Below are 20,827 nucleotides of genomic sequence, written 5' to 3'. Positions count from 1 at the left end.
TGTGAACAACTGGGCTCATGACAACTGAGCTAACCACTGAGACTCTGTTTGACAGGTTCTAAGCATTGTTCTAGACATTTTCATAAAAGCTAATCTAAATTTTGACTACTTGTGGAATTGCATACATATAGCCTTATACATGAATCTGATGAAAGTGAAAGTGATGTCTTATTATCTCCCCTTCCTTCATGTCTTATTATCTCCCCTTGTTTAGTTGCAGCATCTCTTGGGAGCAAAATTCTCAACATCACAACCCAGGGAGGAAAGGTCATTGCCACGACGAACAAATCCCCAAATGTGGTGACGGTGAATCCCAAGACATTACATCTGACAGCGGTGAAAACCGCAGCGGGAGTGGCGGGTATGTCACGCAGGCCTGTGACAAGGATAGTAGAAGCTGTCTGCATTCCTGAAAGGAAAGACTAGATCAAACTATAAAAAACATACCTTTCTGTTTTTGTGATGTTGATTAGGAGATATATCAGAGTCCAAAGTAAGTGAAAATTCTCACATCAAGAAAATAAAAAAACGCTGCCTTGTTATCAACTTTTACTAATCAGATGAGAGTTTTTTTCTATAAACGAAGCAGGTAATTGTTTCCAGTGTGACTTCATTTGAACCCTGCCATACCTTGTGCCATATAGAGACTGAAGAATGTACTTCTGAATCTGTACTTCCTTGTTCTTCCTTGTTCAGGTGGCAAACCCAACGTGATTGTTGTTCAGAAGAGTCAGGGGAAGAAGCTGATTGGTCAGGGGACTACCATGGTTACCACAAAGGCAGGAACTTCATTACCATTTGAGAAGGTGAGATATGCATGTATTTTATGTTGAATATATTGAATATAATTTTGGGATATTGAAAATAATTAATACCTACAGAATAGAGAGTAAAACCAGAGCAGCGACGGCGGTGTTATAAAGCTGGCAAATGGTCAGATTACCAGGTGAAATACGGCCTCATGTAAATTTACCTCAGTTAGGACTGTTCAGGTAAATGCATATAGCATAGCAACTTAGACACCCCCTAGCATCATAGCTAAAAGGATTAGTGTCCAGATTTAATTACTTGTCCTAATTATAATGATTATAATCTTTTTAACAGTGTGTTACCAGGAGGGCCTCTGAGAAATGTAATTTTGACTTTAAATCCACCCAAAACAATAGATTTGTTACCCTGTCCGATGTGCAGCCGGTCGCCCGGTAAAGCTCAGCGGGTGACATCATAGGTAGCCATCCCAAGTCTAGCTGGCCTATATAACCTGGGAATTTGTATGAAAGCGATGTCATTCGAGATGGATTCTAGCTACACAGAAGCAAATATATCAATTTGAACCAATAGTGGACGATGTGGAAGTTCCGGTCAGACTTCAGATTCCGAGTTTTCAGACGTTGAATCAGAATTATGTCCAGGCATTTCCAACCTCAGTGGCAATACAGACTGCTGTATAGCTTTATCCTGTGTTACACCGTAGCTCTACATTCCGTGTGTATATCAGATTTAATATTTAGTACTCATTCCTTCTGTCCGCTTCACAGTAAATATAATTCTATCCCCCGAGTTGATTTACTTTAAAAATGCGTCCTTGGGAATGAATTTTGTGCATTTAATCAAGGCTATACTGAAGAAAAATTGTTACTACTGTTTAATTTTCCTAGTTATATGATGGGGGGAGTGTCGCTAACCCTCGTGATCTGGATCAGATATTAAAACAATGGAGGATGGATTATCACTGTTTTAGATTACTTTCGTACCTACCTTGACTAGTTTTCAGAGAGATGTCACTTGTTTTCACACTTTTGATGCCTAATTTTAAAGGCTTTGTTTTACATTCACCAAGCCCTATCACTACGGTGTTTATACATATATTCAGAGCCGAATTTTTCCTCCCTGCTGTTAAAATTTCTTATCCCAACTCCTGCCAGCCCGGCTTGTGCTGTGAATCCACGCTTTCCTGAGGGCCAAATCGTCTGGAAACACCAGGGTTCGCGGACGGCCTGTTTTTACAACCGTATGCAGAACAGCAAACCATTTCATGGAGAAATTCAGTATGCTTGTTGACACTTATGTAGCTCTTGAACACTGAGCTAAATGGCGAGGCTCTGACAGCTTATGAACACTGAGCTAAATGGCGAGGCTCTGACAGCTTATGAACACTGAGCTAAATGACGAGGCTCTGACAGCTTATGAACACTGAGCTAAATGGCGAGGCTCTGACAGCTCTTGAACACTGAGCTAAATGGCGAGGCTCTGACAGCTTATGAACACTGAGCTGAATGGCGAAGCTCTGACAGCTTATGAACACTGAGCTGAATGGCGAGGCTCTGACAGCTTCTGAACACTGAGCTGAATGGCGAGGCTCTGACAGCTTCTGAACACTGAGCTAAATGGCGAAGCTCTTACAGCTTATGAACACTGAGCTGAATGGTGAAGCTCTGACAGCTTATGAACACTGAACTAAATGGCGTTCAAGGTTAGACTTGTGTAACATCATACGTCGAAGACTACCAAGTGTTGGCGAAAAAAAAACCATAAACCCAGCCTCTTTGTCCAGTGAGTTTAGCGCGATATTACTCAGATTACTTTCTTCCAATATTTTTTTACACTCAACTTAAAAATATATACAGGGGTAGCTAATTATGAAAATATAAACAATCTGGACACTAATCCTTGAAGCAGAATTAGGTAAATGAACTGCGGTGAAGACTCACACTACACACTGGGTTGTCTCCCCTTGAACCAGCCAACTGTGCATTAGGCTGTTTGTCTGGTGTCTTATTAATGTCATATTCAGTGTTACTTCCGTTATATCGCTATGATATCGCATTGTACATGTAACTTATGTTTCTCATGTACAAAATGTTGCCTTACTAGTGTGACTAATCAATTGACAAGGAAGGATTGTTTTTGTTTTGTGTTTTCGGATGCTCCAATACTTTGGTTGCATGTTTATATTTCATGCCTTTTACTTTAAGAGACATTTTAGAGGGAAAAGAACAAAGCATCAAGTGGAAAGGCTTATCTACAAATATTTAAAACGAAACTATCAACATTTTTGAATTTGAGTTACTTGTAGTTTTGGGCTCTTTTGTCTGTGTTTTAGGAGCTTGTAAGTTTTATCCAGAAACATGACCCACAGAAAATAGTCACGGCCAAAACCCTGGACAACAAAGTTATCCTCACAACCAGTGCTCATGACTTCCGTGCTCTAAAGGTAAGATCACAGCGTAGGCCAGCATAATCACACAGAGCTCACTAGTTCAGTGCTCTAGAGGTAGGATCACAGCGTAGGCCAGCATAATCACACAGAGCTCACTAGTTCAGTGCTCTAAAGGTAAAGATCACAGCGTATGCCAGCATAATCACACAGTGCTCACTAGTTCAGTGCCCTAGAGGTAAGAGCCCAGCGTAGGCCAGCGTAATCACACAGTGCTCACTAGTTCAGTGCTCTAAAGGTAGGATCACAGCGTAGGCCAGCATAATCACACAGAACTCACTGGTTCAGTGCTCTAAAGGTAAAGATCACAGCGTATGCCAGCATAATCACACAGAGCTCACTAGTTCAGTGCTGTAAAGGTAAGAGCCCAGCGTAGGCCAGCGTAATCACACAGTGCTCACTAGTTCAGTGCTCTAAAGGTAGGATCACAGCGTAGGCCAGCATAATCACACAGAACTCACTAGCTCAGTGCTCTAAAGGTAAAGATCACAGCGTAGGCCAGCATAATCACACAGAGCTCACTAGTTCAGTGCTCTAAAGGTAAGATCCCAGCGTAGGCCAGCATAATCACACAGAGCTCACTAGTTCAGTGCTCTAAAGGTAAGATCCCAGCGTAGGCCAGCATAATCACACAGAGCTCACTAGTTCAGTGCTCTAGAGGTAGGATCACAGCGTAGGCCAGCATAATCACACAGAGCTCACTAGTTCAGTGCTGTAAAGGTAAAGATCACAGCGTAGGCCAGCATAATCACACAGTGCTCACTAGTTCAGTGCTGTAAAGGTAAGAGCCCAGCGTAGGCCAGCGTAATCACACAGTGCTCACTAGTTCAGTGCTCTAAAGGTAGGATCACAGCGTATGCCAGCATAATCACACAGAACTCACTAGCTCAGTGCTCTAAAGGTAAAGATCACAGCGTATGCCAGCATAATCACACAGAGCTCACTAGTTCAGTGCTCTAAAGGTAAGATCCCAGCGTAGGCCAGCATAATCACACAGAGCTCACTAGTTCAGTGCTCTAGAGGTAGGATCACAGCGTAGGCCAGCATAATCACACAGAGCTCACTAGTTCAGTGCTCTAAAGGTAAAGATCACAGCGTAGGCCAGCATAATCACACACAGCTCACTAGTTCAGTGCTCTAAAGGTAAGATCACAGCGTATGCCAGCATAATCACACAGAGCTCACTAGTTCAGTGCTCTAAAGGTAAGATCCCAGCGTATGCCAGCGTAATCACACAGTGCTCACTAGTTCAGTGCTCTAAAGGTAAGATCACAGCGTAGGCCAGCATAATCACACAGAGCTCACTAGTTCAGTGCTCTAGAGGTAGGATCCCAGGGTATGCCAGCATAATCACACAGAGCTCACTAGTTCAGTGCTCTAGAGGTAGGATCCCAGCGTATGCCAGCATAATCGCACAGAGCTCACTAGTTCAGTGGCCTAGAGGTAGGATCACAGCGTAGGCCAGCATAATCACACAGAGCTCACTAGCTCAGTGATCTAAAGATAGGATCACAGCGTATGCCAGCATAATCACACAGAGCTCACTAGTTCAGTGCTCTAAAGGTAGGATCACAGCGTAGGCAAGCATTATCACACAGAGCTCTCTAGTTCAGTGCTCTAGAGGTAGGATCACAGCGTAGGCCAGCATAATCACACAGAGCTCACTAGTTCAGTGCTCTAGAGGTAGGATCACAGCGTAGGCCAGCATAATCACACAGAGCTCACTAGCTCAGTGATCTAAAGGTAGGATCACAGCGTATGCCAGCACAATCACACAGAGCTCACTAGTTCAGTGCTGTAAAGGTAAAGATCACAGCGTATGCCAGCATAATCACACAGAGCTCTCTGGTTCAGTGCTCTAAAGGTAAAGATCACAGCGTAGGCCAGCATAATCACACAGAGCTCACTAGTTCAGTGCTCTAAAGGTAAAGATCACAGCGTATGCCAGCATAATCACACAGTGCTCACTAGTTCAGTGCTGTAAAGGTAAGATCACAGCGTATGCCAGCATAATCACACAGTGCTCACTAGTTCAGTGCCCTAGAGGTAGGATCACAGCGTATGCCAGTATAATCACACAGTGCTCACTAGTTCAGTGCTCTAAAGGTAAGAGCCCAGCGTAGGCCAGCGTAATCACACAGAGCTCACTAGTTCAGTGCTCTAAAGGTAGGATCACAGCGTAGGCCAGCATAATCACACAGAACTCACTAGCTCAGTGCTCTAAAGGTAAAGATCACAGCGTAGGCCAGCATAATCACACAGAGCTCACTAGTTCAGTGCTCTAAAGGTAAGATCCCAGCGTAGGCCAGGGTAATCACACAGAGCTCACTAGTTCAGTGCTCTAAAGGTAGGATCACAGCGTATGCCAGCATAATCACACAGTGCTCACTAGTTCAGTGCTCTAAAGGTAAGATCCCAACGTAGGCCAGCGTAATCACACAGAGCTCACTAGTTCAGTGCTCTAAAGGTAGGATCACAGCGTATGCCAGCATAATCACACAGTGCTCACTAGTTCAGTGCTCTAAAGGTAAGATCCCAGCGTAGGCCAGCATAATCACACAGAGCTCACTAGCTCAGTGCTCTAAAGGTAAGATCACAGCGTAGGCCAGCATAATCACACAGAGCTCACTAGTTCAGTGCTCTAGAGGTAAGATCCCAGCGTATGCCAGCATAATCACACAGAGCTCACTAGTTCAGTGGTCTAGAGGTAGGATCACAGCGTATGCCAGCATAATCACACAGAGCTCACTAGTTCAGTGCTCTAAAGGTAAGATCACAGTGTAGGCCAGCATAATCACACAGAGCTCACTAGTTCCAAAGTGTATCAGCAGTTGAGCTCAGTATTAACTGTAGTTCGGACTAATATCCCGTTTATTTTTGCATTAGAACAAGACGTGTGATTTAAGCCTGGCTTAAGTTTCAGTACACATTTGAACAACTGGCTTCATGAGCCTGTCATGCAATAGTTCTATCAATGCGATTGCTGTGTGTTCAAGTCCTGTTAATGCTGGCTTCCTCTCGGGTCGTACATGGGAAGGTCTGCAGGCGACCTGTAGCTGGTCATCGATTCCCTCGCACCATAATGCTGGCTTTTGTTGTACAAGTGAATTATTCTTGAGTATGGCATATAAATCCAATCAAAGTAATAAACAAATAAGTTGTAATGATGGATGTACATGTTTTTTATCTCATTGGTGTTTAACACTGGGGTCAGCAATGTGTAGAAATGTCCAAATCAGGTCAGGTACTGCTCTGCCATCGACATATGTATATGAACGCTATCATGAAGACAGGTTACACTACAGACATTGACTGTTTACCCGTATTGCATTTTCAGAAATCTCGCCCAGAGGCTGATGGGAAGACGTCGTTGTTGGCAGAGCTAATACAGGCTGCTGGCATGAGCTCAGACTCACCCGGTTCATCTTCCGTGACTTCCTCACCCATTATAATAGAGGAGAGCACCCCAGCAGGGGAGATAACCACCACACAGTCCAGTTTACCCATTAAAGGTAGCTGTGCCGGTAGAATGTGCCTGTGTGTGAAGACCATGTTCTGGTGTTGGTAATCTTGTGGAAATTTATATGCTGATACAGGTAGTCTGGTGACAGATCAAATGCTTGAACAATCTGCATGAGTAATACATGTACTAATGAGGAAGGGAACATTTCCTGACATGATTGCAGTGGTTTTGTCATTCTGCCAAGTATGAGGTTAATCAAGTAGGTAAAATATGAGGTAGGTTTTGAAAGACTACAGGGCTTCTAATCTTGGTCGTTATTTAGGTTGAAATTGTCTTCCTGGGAAGAGCTTATCTTTGGAACATTTGACCAGAGATGAGGTGCTGCTAGCATTTGGTAATCATTAGATACTCATTTAGCAAAATGTGATCATTACATCAAGAGAGTTGTGAGATTTTTTGTTTTCTGAATTCATTTTCCTCCATGTATGGAACTAAAAACAGCTGGGTATAAACGAAACAGTGTTGATGATAGCCACAAATGGAAGCAAATTATGAAATACATTAATAAAAAAAGACATACATTTAATTGCTGTATTCCAATTAACAATTATGAATATACCGTCTTTTCTCTTCTCACAGCGGTAACGCCAGCCCTGCCCCCGAACTTGGCCAACGAATGGTTTGAGTATGATGTCACAGATGATGTCCAATCAGGTTCCCCGGCTTCCCAGCCTAAACCAGGGTACGTCACACGCATGATGTATCACCACCACTTCTCTTTGATAAGGAGATCCCGTGTCAGGGTGAATAGAGTGCTAGTGCAGTGCAATGACCCAGGAGTCTTTCGCCAATGTGGTTGCAGTGAGTTCAAGTCTGACTCATGCTGGCTTCCTCTCCTGTCATACATGGAAAAGTCATGCAGAAACCTGCAGATGGTTGTGGGTTTCCCTTGGACTTTGTCCGGTTTCCTCTCACCATAATGCTGGCTGTGGTTGTATAAGTAAAGAGTTCTTGAGTGCGGCGTAAAGCACTTACTAAATAAATAGATAAATAAATCTGTTGGGTGAGTTTTCATTCCCTTCTTGGTGAAAACAGTTGTGAAGTACCAGAAGGATTGCATGTTTTTTAGTGACAATTCTGAAGGGTACATTATTGTTCGAATCCTTTTTCAAAGTGATTGCATTTTTACAATCAGTGCGTGCTTTGGAGGATGACATATAGGTGATAATATTTTTCTGGGCCCATTGTCACGAAACTTCTAAAGTTTTTTTGCTTAAGCTACATGATATTATACTTAGGAAGCGAGATAGGATTTTCAGGTTAAACCTTACAGCCATGATTCAATAAATCTGCCATACCTGAGATTCATCTTAGGACAGGCATAGCCTGGGGTTGCCATTCTCTCACAACAGCCAATCAGAGTCGACTCAATGTACTAAGCAATATACTGGACTTGATAAGGTCTGTGTAATCAAGGGCCAATTCGGCAAAGCCAGTTTTGACTTAAATCAAAAATTTGAAATATGACTTTAGAGCTTGTTTCTGAGCCCTGTAAATTAAAATTTGGACCACCTCATATATGTTATCTTAAGACAGATATGTCAAAATTTCATCTTCCATTAAACTTTCACAAACTAAACATTGTGACAACTAAATTTTGATTTAAGTCAGAAAGGCCTTCGTGGAATCTGCCCCAGGCTTAGTTATTCCACTACTGTCAGAAGAACTCATCTAGTCACCCGGTGCTAAAATATTGTCTAGTAGTCTAATTGATTTTGTATCAGACCAAGACTGGTATTAAGATTTAAGGCTGACATACAGCTGTATCTTTTAATACACTTTTGAACAACTTGCCCCAGAAAGATATTCTGTTTTCATTCAGCCTGTTGTTGTTACAGGCAGCCAGCCTCAGACCTGAGCCAGGATTCCAGTGGTGATCCATTATCACAAGACCAATTCTACACACTGGGTATCTGATGGTCTTTTTCTTTACTCATCTGTCTGTCTTACTGTTCCTGTGACTGTTAGTCTGTCTGTGGGTTGTTTCTGTCTGTGCTTAAAAACGACTGTGGTCTGACTGTGTCAGCTTTGGTTTCAATACTACTTTAATCTTTTAGATAACAATGTCTGATTTATATTTGGTGGTGGTGTGATATTCTGTTTATATGGAGGAAAAAAACAGAAAATGGAAAAGTAAAACTATGTTCAAAAATTTTTTTATTTTTTTCCTTTTTTTGTGTTTTAATAACCACAGAAGTTCAGTTTTGTTATGCTATTAAACTGCTTCCTTGTGTCAACAGAACAAGCTATGAGTATGGTGAACCCAGTCCCTCAGACGAAGGGCGTGGCTGAGACAGAGGGGGTCACAGTAGAGGGGGTGGGGACAACAACGATGACGGACCCAGCCAGCATCAACCAATCACAACAGGTGGGTGTAAAGTACATATACCGAGGCAGTCCCTACCAAGTGTTCGCTGTGCACCTGTGCATTGACCTCTGTAAGCTCGTAATGGGCTAAAGGCTAAAGTGCTAACTCGCTGCCCTTGGCCCGTTAGTTGGGAAGGGGACACTGTGGCGGAGGGTATTAGTACGCCAGCGCAGTGTAAAGACCCAAGTCGCTGTGAGTCCAGCTCTTGTTGACTTCCGCAGGTTGCTGACATGCCTTCCCATGTATGGCTGTGGGTTTCCATGAGGCCCTGCATGGTTTCCTTCCAACATAATGCTCACCGTCGTCGTATAAGTGAAATATTCTTGAGTACGGCGTGAAACACCAATCAAATAAATAAATACATGTAAATAAAAGTTTTATTCGAAAAGTGATGTAAGCAATCACACATTTATCCTGCTTAAGAAATGATCATAACAGATGAAAAAAGGAGTACTGTTTTTTCTCTTGATGTTCAGATCGCCCAAGGCAAGACCCCAGCTGAGGCAGAAATGAAAGACAGCTTCACAAAACTAGGGTCATTGACCTCAGTAGTTCCCAGTCTGAACCCTGACCTCTTACCTGGTGACCTTGATCCTCAGACGGGCATCTTCCACTCCACGGGGTCTAGTGTACATGTGGGCAGTTCCGGGGAAGACACAAACAAACCAGCCAGCAGCCAGTCAATGGACTTACTGAGCACATCGCTGGCTCAGGCTCAAATTGACCTTGACCCTTATGAGTTCATGGAGGAGGACATGGTGGCCTTGACCTCATTGTCTGGTCAGGATGTCAAGGTCCCACCCCAGGCAACTGACCTTGAACCAACGAAGCCTGTGGGTCAAAAGGCACAGAAGGAAGCACTGGTCAGCATTTTGACGGGGAATGTTGTTCAGGACACTGGACAGTCGACGGCTGGGAAAGGTCAGGTCATCCGTGACCTCCCCTCTAGCGCCTCACAAGATGGGAGTGAGGCTCCAGCCAGAGCTACATCTAGTTTCATTCCTCTGGAGGAATTGAGCAACAAAGCCTCTGGAGCCTCAATAAACATTACAACTCAGGTAAATCTCAGTTGACTGTTTCTTTTTTTTTTCCCCTCCTTTTATAATCAGGTAACCGTCATTGGCAAAACCCATCTTGCAGTTTTCTCTGAGACGAAAAGTGCGTGGCAAAGAGGAACTTGTAAGGAACTCTTTCCTGACATCAACAGAACGATCCAAAGTTATGTATACTGTTTTTGTTCTGTTCTGCAGAACTGTGTATCACTCTTGTGTGTGCTTGTAAGGCTCTTAGGTGGTGTTACACCAGAAAACGGTAGGCTTTCAAAACTAGGATCCTAAACTAAGCATTGAAATCAATTATCACATTTTGACTTTTTAAGTGAATACCTGCTTTCTGGATACAGACCCAGATCTCCTGGCGCCATTCAGTGGTCAGCTTACATAAGCTGGTGAACTATTTCTGCGCAATGGCATAAAACACCAATCAAATCAAATCTCAAATGGAAATTTTCAACGAGAATGGCTTTGGGTTCATTTTCCACCCCAAAAATAATTTAATTTTAAGCTGGAGCAAAAAGTGCCATGTGGTGGGTTATTTTCCAGTGCTTGAATAAGCTTTTCACCTGTAAATCATCTTTCATGGTACATGTCTACAATTTTTGACACACTGTACTTCACCTAAAGTTTATCATTTTTTAACTGACACATTTCGTTGATTCTGATTGATTCATCCACCTTATAGAACTAATAAGAGGGGGTTTTTTGAGGAAGTTTGATGAACTTCTTATCAGAAAACTTAAGTGTCGGCATCAGAAGTGTCATTTTAAGGCTTTCATGTACTTCTGAATGTGCATTTCTACATACAAAACTTAAGGTGAATTAAGGATATTTATATATGAGCACATACCCACTCATAACTTGTCTTCACAGGCACCTGGTTTGTCAGGAGGAGATAACTCTAGTGTGACTGTGACCATGTTACCCAAAGCTGTGGACCCCGGAGCTTTGACGTTAGATGAGCTGACGAGCCAGAGACTGGAAGCCAGCGATGAAGTTTTGTCTGCTCCTTCCCCAGAAATTGACCTCAGTAAGTAAACTATACACAAATCACTTGTGATTTTAGGTTTAATCATTAGGGCATCTACCATGTAAATAGAAAATTCTAGTTTAGCTCTGTGTCAGGTCAGTTGTAGGACTTTAATAGGTGCAATATTTGGGTCTTAAATCAGATCAAGTAGCCACTGAATTGCTTCTTATTAGATATCAAGTAGTGTGTGGGAAGGTCTGCCAAAGCTGTGGATGATGACCTCACAGCATAAGGCTGTTTGCCGTCTTATAAGTGAAATATTCTTGAGAATAGCGTAAGCACTAGTCAAATAAATAAAATAGTATCCTGTAATACCTTTTTCATAATCCATCTGCTGCTCTGCTCAGATTTTTGCTTCCGTAGTTTGAGAAATGGACAAGGCTTTTCACTTCATTTAAAATTGTGCCTTTGTCGCTTGTTTTCCACCGTTACCCCTGTTTAATACTCATATGTAGGAAAGTTTCTTTGTAAAAAGGCTGGTTATTTACGCTGGGCTCTCCAGTTTCCTGCACCTGTAAACTATCAGCCATTGGGTGGCTTTAAATCCGCGAAAATTCGTTCCACGTGAAAATTAAGTACTTGACAGTATTGTGTTAAACAGGAGCCAAGCATTCTTCTGGCTGAAGCCTGAAGTCGGGCAGTTTGTAAGGTACATACCTTAGTCAAATACCAATGAGATATAAACTGACTTCTGCTCATCTTATTCTAGCCCCCTGTGAGTCCTCTGAGGTTGTAGGGTCGCAGAGCACCAGTGAATTCTGTAGTCAGAGTGCCCTATTCGGGGACCAGGGGAGCCTTAGCGAGCCTGGGAACATCAGTGATGGAGGTCAGTCCGACTCCAGCCTCACCCGTGCCAGCAAACGGCGTCGTAAACCACCCACGTCTTTCGACGAAAGCCCCACTCCCTCCTCAACAGGCAGCTGGGTTAGGGCTGCACTGGGGTAAGAGCTCTTCCCCCATAGGAGGCTAGTCACACAATCTAAGCTTCTGGGCATGTGGAACTTCAGTTTTAAGATCCTCTCAGTAAAAAATCTAATAAGTTTAAAACCATTCTATTTCATGTGAAAAATGCATTAGTCAAGATAGCCTTAGGTATATTCAGACATTTTCAGGGAAACTCATTATCATTCTTATAAATTTCTAACTGTTTGAGATATGCATTTACAAAGTTAGCTTTAGATGCTTAGCTGTTGATGGTATGAAGGTATTCTATCTCAGACTTACAAGCAGTTTTAGAGATTAACGAAAAAAGGTCTTTGTTTTTAGGCGTTCAAAATTGGAATTAATGCTTATACTGGTTTTGCATGGAAACTGTTTATTTTATTGTTTTAAGTGAACTGTACTTGTATTTTTGTCTTTATGTCATTATCTTCAGAATATTGAGCAAAGTATCCAAGGTACGAGGATCAAACAAGGACAAGTCCGATTTTGATGCATCTTCATGGTTCCTTTATCCAGGTAAGTTTAACGTTTGTTCAAATGATCATGACTTTTTATTCTTGTCTTTAATACTGTATTTCATTATTTGTAACTTGTAAACACTCTTATAGTGGAAAACTGAACATGGTAAGGCCTACCAAAAACCTGCGAATGGGGGTGGGATTCCCCCAGGCAATTCCAGCCACCAAAATGCTGGCCGTCTTGGTATACGTGAAATATTCTTGAGTACGACATCAAACACCAATCAGTTACAATATGAAACTCTTCCTAACGTACTTCTGAACTGCTTCATTGGCCTAGTGGTCAGAGCATCTGCCTCAAAGTCAGGAAATCTGGGATCAAACTCGAGTGGGGTGTCATATCTGGTGTCTTTGGCATGATACTTCACTGGCAGCAGCACTTTGGCAGCATGGACTCACCCAGTATGACTGAAAGACATTGTCAACTACTGAAACTCTTCAACCTTTTCGCATGTTAGCAAGGTGTTGTTTCAATTATATTCAGAAGGCATTCAGGGTTTTTATTTGGAATTGGAGGAGGAGGTCAGAGTTCAAAAGTAGATCGCTGAATTGAAAGTAATTATGTCACAATTACTGTTGATTTAAATAGTAAGAATATTCAAAGTAGGCGGCTACGGGAACAGCAGGAGACAGCTACCTCCAGCGTGCTACTTTTTGAACACCCAGGGTACCATTTGTGTAGACGCATAAAATCACACTTTTTGTGAAGCCCCGAAATTGGCCAGTGTAGTTCTAACACCAAAAAGAAATCATAAATGTGCATTAATTGCATTGAAGGTTGCTTTTTCATATGAGAAAAGGTTGAGGAATTAGGGTACAATGTAAATTCTCAAATATGCATATATACACACCAGTACATCAGCAGTTGACAAAGGTGTGGTCACAGTCGTGATAGGAGAACATCCTCTGATCAGTCAGACCTCACGCACAGATTCCATGTTTGGTGGTTTAACTTGACGCTTCCCATGTATACCTGGTGAATACCATAAGTTTTGTCCATGACTAAGTTGTTAATTTTTCCTCATTCTGAGAATTCTATTTATCTTTGAAATGTGTTTTGAGGTCTGTTTGGAAGGCATAATGATATCCTGTTAGAAAGATGTATGGCTCATCATCCAAAGTATTATTTTACGACATATATTTGCACTTTTGGGGGGCAAAATTGTAGGCTGCTTCTTAGCTTACTCAGAGGTTCCTGGTTCCAAACTTGGTGTGCCAAATTTTGTGCACTAAAATCCATGTGTGTTATTTGTTAATCCCAAATGACAATATCAAACTCAGTTACTAGGACCATGTGCTTTCTTAATTTTCCACCAAAAATGTAACCACCAATCTGACAAATAATTGAAAGTAAAGGTTGCCAGGAAGTTGTTGTACAAAGCTGTATTCAGTTGTTTCTGTGTTATTTATCCTTACAGTTGATCCTGAGGATGCCCCAGATTATTTCCACATCATCCAAAACCCCATGGACTTTAGCACCATCAAGAGGAAACTAGAGGTAGTTTCATGTAGTTATGAAATATGTGGAGAACTGTGACCGTGTGTAGTTGTGGCCAGCCACATTGGTGGCTTTCATACACCGGACAGAAAAAATGTACACCACATATAGTATATCAATCACGACTTCCTCAATTCCTCCTCCACATGTGTATACATTAGTGTGTGAAATAGTTTGATACATAAACAACCAGTGCTACCTGTGGTAAAGAAACAAGGAAATGCGGCCTTCAGTAACTGTCACAATGGTCAACAACTTATAGGTTAGATGGGTTAAGTCGGCCATGATTCTTTCAACCAATGTACCAGACTGCCATTGTGTAAGTGGAAAATTCTGGCATGGAGCTCTTATGACACATCGAATAAACAAGCCTTGTTAGTTTTGTTCTGCTTTACTGACTGCTATAGTGAGCTGGCTTGTGAAATGTAGTGATTTACCTGTACCCTCAGCCACCCATAAAACATCGTTTACATGTACCCTCAGCCACCCATACAACATCGTTTACATGTACCCTCAGCCACCCATAAAACATCGTTTACATGTACCCTCAGCCACCCGTACAACATCGTTTACATGTACCCTCAGCCACCCATAAAACATCGTTTACATGTACCCTCAGTCACCCATACGACATGTTCACATGTACCCTCAGCCACCCATACAACATCGTTCACATATACCCTCAGCCACCCATACAACATCGTTCACATGTACCTCTCAGTCACCCATAAAACATCGTTCACATGTACCCTCAGTCACCTGTACAACATCGTTCACATGTAACCTCAGTCACCCATAAAACATCGTTCACATGTAACCTCAGTCACCCATGCAACATGGTTTACATGTAAGCTCAGTGACTGATACTACATTGTTTACTTGTTTCTTTTCTCATTACCCATGGTTTGCCATTTTAACATGATGTGGTACCTGTACATGTGTATAGAGCACGGAAAACTAATTTAACAGGACCAGATTAGTCTTTTTAAAATTATGTGGTGCTGTTGGACGCAAAAAAAGAACAGCAAAACATGATATTCTGCCTTTTAGTTTAATCCAAATGGGAATGCTGCCATGTTAATGCTGAAATACACCCTATTTATTTTTCGGCTCTATGGGGGGAAGGTCTGCAGTAACCTGCGGATGGTCATGGGTTTCCCCCATGCTATGCCCGGTTTCCTCCCACCATAATGCTGGCCACCGTTGCATAAGGGAAATATTCTTGAGTACAGTGTGAAACACCAATCAGTTAAATAAATACATAAGTCATTTTTCCTTGACTTTAGGGTACATGTAGCTCATCTTATATTTTGTGACAGACTTGCAAATATGTAATATTATAATACTGCCTGTTTACCCGACATAGTGGAGGACCCCTATAAAAATTTCAATGACCTTGGCCATTTTATTCAAGGTCATCAAGGTTGATACTTGTAAGTTGTGTGTCTGATTCTGTATTTCAGGCTGAGGAGCACTCAGGTGTTGATGTGTTGTTTGCAAATCTTGTGTTTCAGTCGTCTCAGTACTCAGATTTTGACGAGTTTCACGCGGACATGATGCTTGTGTGTGAAAACTGTAACACGTACAATCCCCCCGGTCATCAGGCCAGACAGGACTGCCAGGAGGTGTTTGGTATCTACCATCAGGAATACAGCAGACTCATGGACAAGTGGCAGAAGGTACTGTACACATTCAGACTTGTTTGTGTGTCTTCATTGGCTGTGTGGTCATAAGCACACGTACAAGAAAGCTTGTCTGAATCCAGAGAATTTGATCTCTTCCATATTTTTGGCGCCCTAAACACAAGATGTGGATTCAGTCTCGACCTTGGGCAGGGATTTTGAGCTCTTGCCTGTTTGTGGGGCATTTGTGACAGTACATGTCAGTGGTTGACAGTGTTTGTTTGGCATATGTGGAAAGGTCTGGCAGCAACTGGCGGATGGTTGTGGACTTTCCCAGGGCTCTACCCGATTTCTTCCCACCATAATGCTGTCCACTGCATATAAGTGAAATATTCTTGACCAGTGAAAACATCAATCAAATAGATAAATTAAAAAATGCTCGTTTGGCAATTTGCACCATCTAACATTCATTCAAGACCACTGGTCTTCCACTGGCGTGGTGTGCATGTAGGTACGTCACCAGTGACGACCGCTGGTCTCCCACCAGTGTGGTGCGCGTGCCTGTAGGTCACCAGTGACAACCACTGGACTTCCCCCAGTGTGGTGCGCTTGGTCTCCCACCGGTGTGGCGTGCGTGCCTGTACGTCACCAGTGACGACCGCTGGTCTCCCACCAGTGTTGTGCGCGTGCCTGTAGGTCACCAGTGACAACCACTGGACTTCCCCCAGTGTGGTGCGCTTGGTCTCCCACCGGTGTGGCGTGCGTGCCTGTACGTCACCAGTGACGACCGCTGGTCTCCCACCAGTGGGGTGCGCGTGCCTGTAGGTCACCAGTGACAACCGCTGGACTTCCCCCAGTGTGGTGCGCGTGGTCTCCCACCGGTGTGGCGTGCGTGCCTGTACGTCACCAGTGACGACCACTGGTCTCCCACCGGTGTGGCGTGTGTGTCTGTACATCACCAGTCTCGTCCGCTGGTCTCCCACCGGTGTGGCGTGTGTGTCTGTACATCACCAGTCTCGTCCGCTGGTCTCCCACCGGTGTGGCGTGTGTGTCTGTACGTCACCAGTGACGTCCGCTGGTCTCCCACCGGTGTGGCGGGTGTGTCTGAATGTCACCAGTGACGACCGCTGGTCTCCCACCGGTGTGGCGTGTGTGCCTGTACATCACCAGTGACGTCCGCTGGTCTCCCAGCGGTGTGGTACGTGTGCCTGTACGTCACCAGTGACGTCCACTGGTCTCCCACCGGTGTGGCTTGTGTGTCCGTATGTCACGAGTGATGATCGCTGGTCTCCCACCGGTGTGGCGTGCATGCCTGTACATCACCAGTGACGTCTGCTGGTCTCCCACCGGTGTGGCGTGCATGCCTGTACATCACCAGTGACGTCTGCTGGTCTCCCACCGGTGTGGCGTGCGTGCCTGTACATCACCAGTCACATCCGCTGGTCTCCCACCGGTGTGGCGTGCATGCCTGTACATCACCAGTGACGTCTGCTGGTCTCCCACCGGTGTGGCGTGCGTGTCTGTACATCACCAGTGACGTCCGCTGGTCTCCCACTGGTGTGGCGTGTGTGTCTGTACGTCACCAGTGACGTCCGCTGGTCTCCCACCGGTGTGGCGTGTGTGTCTGTATGTCACCAGTGATGTCCGCTGGTCTCCCACCGGTGTGGCGTGTGTGTCTGTACGTCACCAGTGACGTCTGCTGGTCTCCCACCGGTGTGGCGTGCATGCCTGTACATCACCAGTGACGTCTGCTGGTCTCCCACCGGTGTGGCGCACGCATGCCTGTACGTCACCAGTGACGACCGCTGGTCTCCCACCGGTGTGGCACACGCGTCTGTTCGTCACCAGTGATGACCGCTGGTCTCCCACCGGTGTGGCGTGCGCGTCTGTTCGTCATGTGTTGGAAAATTTGTCAGTAACTTGCCAGTTGTTAGTAATTTACTGCAGGCACTTTTGTTTCGTCCTGCACCTGTCTTTTTGTTAAATCAAAAAGTGAAAAGTCACGCAGAAGAGGATTGAGTTCATGAAAACCTTACTTAAGGTTGTCTGTCGTTAGAGAAGAAATCATGAGTTGACATACATCGTTAAGAAGTCATGAATTGATGTACATCGTCAGTGAAGAAGTAATGGATTGACGTACATTGTCAGTGAAGACGTCGTGAATGGACAACAGATTGTTAAACTTCCTTAGTTTTTTTCAAGCTCCCGGTAAATACCTTATAAAATATCAAACTTTTCTTCCCAAACTGTTCAAATTGTTAATTTATTTCTTTCAGCCAGGGTTCTTATTTCAATCCTAAATTAATACAACATCCGCTAGTTAGAAAAAATTAATAATTTATATTGATCTCTATTTCTTTTTTTCAGACGCACATCTCTTCTCCAGTTGCCAAGAAATTAAAGCTGGACAAAAGTCCAGGGAAGTCATGATAAAAGTGATGTAAATGTTGGAGAAACAATGAGGATGTGTGGTCATCAGTATAGATGTTCATATACAGCTTTGAATCCAGGTCAAGAATTCAAAATATTTCATAGAGCCACCTGATCCATGGTTACCTAGGCCATCTGGAGATTATCAAGACTGTGTGAATCCAACCATATACTCCAGGGTTGTAAATCCAACCGTTTGATCCAGGTTTGGCTGAAGACCATGTGAATCCAAGCATTTGATCCTGGGTTAGCTGAAAACCATGCGAATCCAGGGTTGGCTGAAGATCATTTGAATGCAACCCTTTGATCCAGCGCTAGCTGAGAACATGTGGATCTAGCCATCTGATCCAGTGTTAGCTAAAAACCATGTGAATCTAACCATCTGATCCAAGACCAGCTGAAGACCGTGTGAATCCAACCATCTGATCCAAGGCTGGCTGAGACCATGTGGATCTAGCCATCTGATCCCGGGTTAGCTGAGGCCATGTGAATCTGGCCAGTCAAAGATCATGTGACTCTGGCCAGCTGAAGACCATGTGAATCCAAACATCTGAACCTGGGTTGGCTGAAGACCATGTGAATCCAAACATCTGAACCTGGGTTGGCTGAAGACCATGTGAATCCAAACATCTGAACCTGGGTTGGCTGAAGACCATGTGAATCCAAACATCTGAACCTGGGTTGGCTGAAGACCATGTGAATCCAAACATCTGAACCTGGGTTGGCTGAAGACCATGTGAATCTAACCATCAGAACCTGGGTTGGCTGAAGACCATGTGAATCCAAACATCAGAACCTGGGTTGGCTGAAGACCATGTGAATCCAACCATCTGAACCTGGGTTGGCTGAAGATTGTAGGAACACAACCATATGGCCAAGTGGAAATGAAAGTGTTTAGATTCAGTCAAAGTCATCATGTGTGAATAACTTAGAATTGTGAAACAATCAAATCAAAAAACTTTACCTGTATCATGAGGGGTACATGGTAGCCCATGTAAAATCCCCAAAATGGCGGTAAACTCGCTTTGAGCAGCAGTCACAAAGGTATGCTTTAATGTGCTACATCAGTAGTTTGCATCGCGATAGTAAATTGGGGATGGATTTACATGGATGGACCTTCATTTAGCTTGACGGATTGTGGACGAGGATTGAAATTTAGCGTTTTCATACAATAGGGTTGAATGATCAAAGCATTCAGTACAAGTCAACATAGTCCTTTCCTTGTTAAGGTTTTCATGCAGAAATGTGAGTATTTACAACATAAGTCAGCTTAATAATCTTAATCGAGGAGAGTTTATCCCAAATTTTTGTGCTATTCAAGAGAGACGTTCATCTTTGATCACACAAAGTGATTTAAAACAAAGAGTTGTGTTTAACAGGAATCTTTTATTTAGTTCACTTGGAGTTTATAAACTGTCCTAGCTGTTGAATCTGCCGTCTTGAGCACAACGCAACACATCAGTGAAATGAACGAAAGTAAACCTTAGCTCTTCAGAGACAACAGCAATCAATCATACACTCAATCAATCAGAATTACCCACAGCTGCATCAACGTCTACATCAGTGGAAGTTTTTTGACTGAGGAACGGAACGTATATGCCATGTTAACATGTTTGGGGGGAAGCTAACTTACTTGTTTTAGACAGATTTTTTTAGAAATTCTAGGACTGGCCATTGTAATCTTGTGCATAAATAGCACTTCTTTATCTTCATGATATTGTGTGGTGCTCACAATGCATCTTCAACAGTTGTCTCTATATATTTGGTCGTTTTTCTGTACCTATTGATCTATTGGGGTTTTTTTTGTGTGGGAATTTTGTACCTAAAAGACCATTTGTAAAGTTACTGATACCCGAGTAGCAAATGTAGGAGGAGTCTTGAGAGCTTGTTGCCATGACTACCTGTTATGACATTGTGTACCTGTTGGCATGGGACTTTGAGTCCCTGTTATAGCAGATATTCAGATTCTATCTGAAGTAGTTTGTGAAGGAAAACTGAACTTCTCTCCATAAACCTTGAGGAAGAGGGAGAAAACTCACTAAGATTGGGGTAGACAGTCAGGGAGGTGTACATTTTTCACTTTTTGAGCAATCATTTGTAGATTGTATCATGTTACAGAAAACAGTATGGCAAACCAACATGTACATGTAAGTCTGTTCCACTCTGAATCTGAGGTTTACAGGCGAAGAAAACACCAATATAAAACATATATAGTATATATAATATATATATATATATCAGATGAAAGACCATTAAACACTGTCCTGGAAAATAGTTTGATTTATTTTTTTTTTTTTTTAGAATTTTTCCAACCAAGTAAAATGGTTTAAAACATGAGATTCTGTGATGGTCTGTAGTTACCCGGGGCATCAGGGGCGTTCTATCCATACCTTTTCCATGAAATAGTTTCTTCCAGCGCCCAGAGATTTCCTTCATACATCTATGTCATGTTCGTGCTCATGCATTGTGAAGTCCAAAATGGCCTCATGGACGGCATTCAGGCTGAGGATATCGTGTGCATGGAATACTTAATGGATGTGGAGCTCAAAAGTACAGAAAATCACCTATGATTTCATGCAATGTTCTATGAATCAAACTTGCTGTACAAATTTGGTTAAAAATCA

The 20,827-nt window shown here is 43.1% G+C and overlaps 1 protein-coding gene across 1 annotated transcript in view; it reads left to right on the top strand.

The window, feature by feature from the left end:
• The window catches only part of LOC135479311 (BRCA2-interacting transcriptional repressor EMSY-like), a 28,011-nt gene extending 8,962 nt beyond the window's left edge, over positions 1-19,049 (top strand). Inside the window, exons 11-24 of the mRNA XM_064759134.1 lie at positions 215-361; positions 697-806; positions 3,104-3,214; positions 6,555-6,729; positions 7,320-7,422; positions 8,579-8,649; positions 8,981-9,108; positions 9,585-10,166; positions 11,037-11,193; positions 11,903-12,134; positions 12,569-12,651; positions 14,072-14,151; positions 15,666-15,830; positions 18,141-19,049. Of these exons, the coding sequence (XP_064615204.1) occupies positions 215-361; positions 697-806; positions 3,104-3,214; positions 6,555-6,729; positions 7,320-7,422; positions 8,579-8,649; positions 8,981-9,108; positions 9,585-10,166; positions 11,037-11,193; positions 11,903-12,134; positions 12,569-12,651; positions 14,072-14,151; positions 15,666-15,830; positions 18,141-18,203 (2,207 nt within the window). The 3' untranslated portion in view covers positions 18,204-19,049. The remainder of the gene's footprint in view (positions 1-214; positions 362-696; positions 807-3,103; positions 3,215-6,554; positions 6,730-7,319; positions 7,423-8,578; positions 8,650-8,980; positions 9,109-9,584; positions 10,167-11,036; positions 11,194-11,902; positions 12,135-12,568; positions 12,652-14,071; positions 14,152-15,665; positions 15,831-18,140) is intronic.
• The last annotated feature ends 1,778 nt before the right edge of the window (positions 19,050-20,827 follow it).

This window comes from Liolophura sinensis, chromosome 12 (genome assembly GCF_032854445.1).
Source record: "Liolophura sinensis isolate JHLJ2023 chromosome 12, CUHK_Ljap_v2, whole genome shotgun sequence".
NCBI classification, from domain to species: Eukaryota; Metazoa; Mollusca; class Polyplacophora; order Chitonida; family Chitonidae; genus Liolophura; species Liolophura sinensis.
Note: the sequence above shows the minus strand (reverse complement) of the source record. Positions and strands in the feature narration are given on the sequence as shown.